This window comes from Galeopterus variegatus, unplaced genomic scaffold (assembly GCF_000696425.1).
Source record: "Galeopterus variegatus unplaced genomic scaffold, G_variegatus-3.0.2 Scaffold12554, whole genome shotgun sequence".
Lineage (NCBI taxonomy): Eukaryota > Metazoa > Chordata > Mammalia > Dermoptera > Cynocephalidae > Galeopterus > Galeopterus variegatus.
The window spans coordinates 31,852-39,389 of record NW_007738665.1 but is presented as its reverse complement, the minus strand read 5'-3'; the positions used below and the strand labels follow the sequence as shown (position 1 = coordinate 39,389).

The 7,538-nt window shown below is 37.3% G+C and overlaps 1 protein-coding gene across 1 annotated transcript in view; it reads right to left on the bottom strand.

Annotated features, from left to right (window-relative positions):
• Window positions 1-1,152: 1,152 nt before the first annotated feature.
• Window positions 1,153-7,538, bottom strand: part of LOC103581206 — a 33,176-nt gene continuing 26,790 nt past the window's right edge. Inside the window, exon 11 of the mRNA XM_008563094.1 lies at window positions 1,153-1,238. Coding sequence (XP_008561316.1) covers window positions 1,153-1,238 — 86 coding nt within the window. The remainder of the gene's footprint in view (window positions 1,239-7,538) is intronic.

The window sequence follows — 7,538 nt, the reverse complement described above, 5'->3', positions numbered from 1 at the left end:
AGAATTCTTCCCATCAACTACAATAAAACAGTGGCAACTAACAGGTATTGAATACTTAATATATTTTGGGCTTGATGCTAAATGCTTTAGCTGTACCAATTGTATTTAAATCTTACAAAAACCTATAAAATTAAGGCATACAGGAGCTAAATAAATTGTCCAATGTCATAGAACCAGTTAAAAGGAAGAACTAGGACTGGAGCCAGGGTCTGATTGACTATAAAACCTAAGCTTTTTACCAGTATTCTATCATGCCCCAATCCCATCTCCACTTTAAAGTTACTATGCTCTAGCTTAACATTCTAACATTCAAAATATAAAATCTGGTGACTTTAACCACTACTAGCATATTTCATACTTACTCTTTTCATATCGTCATACTTACTCTTTTCATATCGTTACCACCACCAAGGCAACCAAGAGCTTCAGATCTTTGAGCAAAGAACTCTCCTAAAGATAGACGTAAATAACTGGCATCATCTTTGTCCAAATCTGATGTGCTAAGTGATTTCCTCAACAGACTGTAATTAGCCGTAGCTCCCCAGGAGGTATTCCCAAGTACAACTGAAGTGTCCTGAGCATCTGTGTTTTCTTCCTAAGAAGAAAGTTACTGTTTCATTTTTTCCCCAGCAAGCCTTCTTTCTGTTCTTCTAATAATGTGAAACTAAAAAAAAAATTAACTAAGAAAACTTGAAAATTAATTTTTAAAGTTAGACAAAAAAATTTGGACAAATTCAAGCATGAGTAGCTACTAAAGCTAATGAAGTCCAGAAGAAGAGAAACTAATTTTTGAATACGTGAGTTATAATATGGATTATTGTGTTAATATGTCACTTAATCAAACACTGATTGTTACAAATAAGAATCTCTATAAAGGGATACATCTTCACTACAAACAAACAGGATTACCTCATTTTAAATCATGTTTTAAAAACTATGGAAATATTCATGAAGGCTATTAAAGCAATTTTACGTGAATTAAAGATATATTTCAGTATGCCAGTATTCAATTAATAATTTTGAGTATAAAGGAAAAAGCAGAAGTTATCTAAACATGAAAAAAATAATTCTATACTAACTACATATCTATTCAGAAAGAAATGAACATTTTGCCTACACTTAAATTAATATAAGAAAAAACTCAAACTTTGCTTAAAGCAAATAATTACAAACCTGTATAAATTGATGCTCTTTATTAAATTCTTCTTCATCTTGCGCAATCAAATCCAATGCTTCAGCTTAATAAAAGAAACAGTTTATATAATTACATTACATTAATGCCTAATAAAACACTAGCACACAAATACAACTTAGCTAGTTAGGAAAATGAAATACTAAGGAAATAATTTTTAAAGTATGTGAAAGTTTCCATTCACATGACTGATGCATCTGTATTAAGAACTTAAGTCTGTGGTTGTGAAACTTTTGCTAATGAACACCCTACTGTGATTGATTTCATTGTTTACTAACTTGCCCTAATTTACTAAAGGGGCTTTATAAGGTGATCTTTTTATTTTTGATTAATTCCAACTAAGTTTAGCTTTGAAGAGTTTGGCACATCTGAGTTTAGGTACTCATCCATGAATACTTGCGGATTTCATCTGGAAGCATCAGACTTACAAGCCTCTCTATAAGCTTGTCAGGAAGATGTCTGCCAGAGTGCCTAAGTACCTGTTTGCCCAGAAATGTCCCACACCCCAGGAAACTCCAGTCTCAGCAGAAAGGGACAGGTAATCACCTAATGTCTGCCCTTAACGTTCCTACTGAGCACCTCAGCTCCCCTGGGACATGAAAGTCAGCCTACTGGCACACTCTCAATCTCTGGGCCACAAACTAAAAACCAAAGGTCACAAACTAAAAGGCCTCAGAGGCTGGGGGTAAATGAACAGAGAAGGTAGATGTAACACAACGGCAGTGGTGGGGCAGTAGTGGGACAGTAGCGGGGTCGTGGCAAACTAGGAAGCATGTGACCATGCAGAAGGCATTAGAATTATGAAGAATGGTAAACATGTTGGCTAAACCAGAAAAGTCTGCAGGTTAGATTCCAGACTGCCTGTCTGTGGTCCACGCTAGGCCTCTGCCTCATGCAGTAGGGTTGACAGAAAGGGGAAGAGTAAATGACAACTCAGAAGGGACAGTCCACTCAGCCAAAACAAAAGAGATGTTACCCACTCTGCTTTGTCAATCAGAGACTAGCCAGATACAATTTGCGCCCTTCTGGAAACCCAGACAATCTCACATTATTTCCATTCACATGACTGATGCATCTGTATTAAGAACTTAAGTCTGTGGTTGTGAAACTTTTGCTAATGAACACCCTACTGTGATTGATTTCATTGTTTACTAACTTGCCCTAATTTACTAAAGGGGCTTTATAAGGTGATCTTTTTATTTTTGATTAATTCCAACTAAGTTTAGCTTTGAAGAGTTTGGCACATCTGAGTTTAGGTACTCATCCATGAATACTTGCGGATTTCATCTGGAAGCATCAGACTTACAAGCCTCTCTATAAGCTTGTCACGAAGATGTCTGCCAGAGTGCCTAAGTACCTGTTTGCCCAGAAATGTCCCACACCCCAGGAAACTCCAGTCTCAGCAGAAAGGGACAGGTAATCACCTAATGTCTGCCCTTAACGTTCCTACTGAGCACCTCAGCTCCCCTGGGACATGAAAGTCAGCCTACTGGCACACTCTCAATCTCTGGGCCACAAACTAAAAACCAAAGGTCACAAACTAAAAGGCCTCAGAGGCTGGGGGTAAATGAACAGAGAAGGTAGATGTAACACAACGGCAGTGGTGGGGCAGTAGTGGGACAGTAGCGGGGTCGTGGCAAACTAGGAAGCATGTGACCATGCAGAAGGCATTAGAATTATGAAGAATGGTAAACATGTTGGCTAAACCAGAAAAGTCTGCAGGTTAGATTCCAGACTGCCTGTCTGTGGTCCACGCTAGGCCTCTGCCTCATGCAGTAGGGTTGACAGAAAGGGGAAGAGTAAATGACAACTCAGAAGGGACAGTCCACTCAGCCAAAACAAAAGAGATGTTACCCACTCTGCTTTGTCAATCAGAGACTAGCCAGATACAATTTGCGCTTCTGGAAACCCAGACAATCTCACATTAACAATCTGACAGACAAAATGAGAATGGACACAGGGTAATATTTCCAGTCATGAAAAGCAGAGCTCCAGAGACAGCTCAGGACTCTTACTTGTCAGAGCAGTGCTAGTTCTTTACTACGTGAAGCGGTCATTTCTCATACAAACACATCCTTAACCTAGAGCACAGGACCTATGAATGAGTACCAGGAGAACCATGAAGCCCCCAAATCACAAGCGAAACAGTATATACCACATAAATGTGTTTCTATGAAGATTCTCCATGGGATCTATGACTCAAAGTAAGTTAAAAACCACTACCCTAAAAGTACCAACCAACCAAATCTAACAGTCAAGAGACAGGAAGCAGGAAACTCAACCCATAAGAAAGTAATGCAGTAAAAATTTAATTTATTTCAATGAGTTAAATATCACAGTCTACCTATAGCTCAAGATACTATTTAGTATATTCCTAAGTACTTTCTCTCTAAATATTAAAGGACTCTTCAGTTAAAGAAACAACTCCAATAATATAGTATTACCTTGTCTGCTCATCAGAAATTAAAGAGGATGAAAAAGCAGAATTTCATTTTTTATAAGAATCTTATGCCCAATTTTTTGCCAAACATAAATCAGGCCTCTCATTTGTCACCTGAATGCTTCAGTGGTCTAATTTTACAGCAGCCCTTATGTTCCTTCCCATGTTTAAATCTTAGGCCATAAGCAGAAGTAATGTCGTACCTCAGATATAAGGAGCTACCAGAGATGGGAGAGGCAGACATGGGAGAAAAGGGGTTCAAATCTCAAGAAAATTTTCTGAGTAAAGTTTGTAAGTAGGTAAATTTTCATTTAAAATGACTTGGACAATATAAAATTATGCCTTGGTCCAACCTTCCTCTTCTCCCTTATTATAAAAAGCCTCCCATTTCATTCATGCCCCCCCAGCTCTATTTCCCTCAACCTAGTTCATCCTTTCTAGCCCCCATCCTCTCTCCCTCCCCCAGACATATTAACAGTTTTCCATCACACTGTCCCCATGTCCTCACCACCCATGCTGGTCATCTTTCCAACCTGGCTATTGTTTGTTCCCTAAGCACAAGAATGATTTCACTAAATTTCTCCATTATATACTTCTACCTCATTTTTTCCTTAACAGTAATACATCGAATAGTTTAAAGTTCAAAAGGTATATTTATGTATATTAAACTTCAATAAAGAGTTTTTCAAAGTTAACCAAAAGATTTAAAATGTTATACACTGAAAAGTCGCCCCAATCCCCACACATAAATGTGTTTCTATGAAGATTCTCCATGGGATCTATGACTCAAAGTAAGTTAAAAACCACTACCCTAAAAGTACCAACCAACCAAATCTAACAGTCAAGAGACGGGAAGCAGGAAACTCAACCCATAAGAAAGTAATGCAGTAAAAATTTAATTTATTTCAATGAGTTAAATATCACATAGTCTACCTATAGCTCAAGATACTATTTAGTATATTCCTAAGTACTTTCTCTCTAAATATTAAAGGACTCTTCAGTTAAAGAAACAACTCCAATAATATAGTATTACCTTGTCTGCTCATCAGAAATTAAAGAGGATGAAAAAGCAGAATTTCATTTTTTATAAGAATCTTATGCCCAATTTTTTGCCAAACATAAATCAGGCCTCTCATTTGTCACCTGAATGCTTCAGTGGTCTAATTTTACAGCAGCCCTTATGTTCCTTCCCATGTTTAAATCTTAGGCCATAAGCAGAAGTAATGTCGTACCTCAGATATAAGGAGCTACCAGAGATGGGAGAGGCAGACATGGGAGAAAAGGGGTTCAAATCTCAAGAAAATTTTCTGAGTAAAGTTTGTAAGTAGGTAAATTTTCATTTAAAATGACTTGGACAATATAAAATTATGCCTTGGTCCAACCTTCCTCTTCTCCCTTATTATAAAAAGCCTCCCATTTCATTCATGCCCCCCCAGCTCTATTTCCCTCAACCTAGTTCATCCTTTCTAGCCCCCATCCTCTCTCCCTCCACCAGACATATTAACAGTTTTCCATCACACTGTCCCCATGTCCTCACCACCCATGCTAGTCATCTTTCCAACCTGGCTATTGTTTGTTCCCTAAGCACAAGAATGATTTCACTAAATTTCTCCATTATATACTTCTACCTCATTTTTTCCTTAACAGTAATACATCGAATAGTTCAAAGTTCAAAAGGTATATTTATGTATATTATACTTCAATAAAGAGTTTTTCAAAGTTAACCAAAAGATTTAAAATGTTATACACTGAAAAGTCGCCCCAATCCCCCACACCCCCAGAAGCAACCGATACAGTATCCCTGAAATCCCTCACTATCTGAATCTTTGACTTTTGAGTTCAACTGGCTAGAGAGTCCTGTAATCAGTTTCTTACTTTATATTTCCATTGTATGTATTTTCAAAAGTGTGTGTGTGTGTGTGTATGTGTGTGTGATCCCCCTCTCATCTTTGTTTTTTATGCAAATGTTAGAATACTTTACATGCTTTTCTATTGGATTTTACATAATTCATTTTGGTGATCATTCCACATCAGTACCTAAAGAACTCCTTTATTTATTTTTTTTATGACCACAGGGTATTTCTTTGTGTGAATATACCTAATTTAATCAGTCTCCTATTTTGTGCATCTACATGGAGAACAACTTTATTATAAACAATGCTGCACATACTGAGCTTGCATGTACATCATGTGCCATTTGTGCAGACATATCTGCAGAATACATTCCAAGATACCGAACTGCTCAGTTACGGGGTATGTGCATTTGTAACTGTGCTAGACGCTACAGTATTTCCATACCTAAAGGCTGTGCCAAGAAAGGATTAGAATACCTGTTTCTCTCACACTCTTGCCAACACAGCTTTATTACCAAACTTTTGAATCACTGCCAATGAAATAACTGAAAAATAATACCACCGGGTGTATTTACTCTGCATTTCTTTCCAGGAATAAGAATGAACTCTTTTTGTACATTTAACAATGATTTTCATTTCCTTTTCTATAAATCGTGTGTTTACAACCTTTGGGTAGTTGTCTTTTTCTAACTATTTATTGGAACTATTTATATATGAGGGAAATGAGGGCTGGCCAGTTAGTTCAGTTGGTTAGAGCGCAGCATTCTAACACTAAGGTCAAGGGTTCAGATCCCCACACCAGCCATCAAAAAAAAAATTTTTTTTAATAAAAAATAAAAATAAAAAAATACATACATATATATATAGAAGGGAAATGGGCCTTTAACCTGTAATATGAATTGCAAATATTTTTTTCTCAGTTTGATCACTAATTTTTAAAAATGTTTTACCAAAATATAACATACATAAAGTAGATACAAGCAAACAGCTCCATGAGTTTTCATAATCGGAACACATCTGTGCAGCCAATACCCCAGCTGGCAGTGTTATGTTTCATAAGCTCTCAAGAGGCCCCACAAGATAGCTTCCTGCTGCCACGTGCCCACTCAAGGGTGACCACTACCCCTACTTCTTACTCTGCACTTCTGAACTGTATACAAATAGAACTACATAGTGTGTATTCTTAGTCAGCCTTATTTCATTCAACTTATTTGTGAGATTCACCCATATTGCAAGTAGCTGCACATCATTCGATCCCATTGCTACGTATCATTCCAGTGTATGAATAAACACAATCCATTCCACTGCTGATGGAAATCTGGGAGGTTTCTAGTTTGGGACTAGCACAAATAGTGCTGCTATAAACATTTTAGAATGTGTCTTTTGGCAAACATATATACCTCATCTGCTGGGTATATACTCAGTTGTAGAATTATTATGTCATAAAGCATAAAGTTCATTAAGTTTACCTTTACAAGATATTGCCAAACAGGCTTCCAAAATGGTTATATTAATTTACACTCCCACCAGCAGCACATGAAAATTCCATGACCACTGACTTTTTAAGTGACAAAGACAATATCCACCGTTCAGTGTGTACTTTCATTGTCCTTTTTAAATCAAGTTATCATTGAGCAAGTTCTAATTGTAACTTACCTTCAAATTTCTGACTCATATTTCTAACTACTGAATACCTCTACCCCAAATCACAATCAACCAAAAATCTACAATTTCTTCCCTTTCCCCTATCTCAATTAATGGTATTGCCATTCTCCCAAGTAAGTCAGACCACAAGTCTCTCTCTTTGCTTGCCTGTCTACTAACCCACAAAATCCAGCCACCAAATCCTAACCATTCTGCTTCTATGTCTTTCATTAGCAACTTTCTCGTCATTTTCACTTCGACATCTAGATTTCCACAACATCCTAAGGAGTCTCCCACTCAACTGATCATCACTGCCAGAAGACTTGCAAAGCAAGCTGGACTAGCAACTAGTCCTGTCACTGACCAAACAAGCCTCAACTCATTGGCAGGGGAGTCAAATCTCTATCCA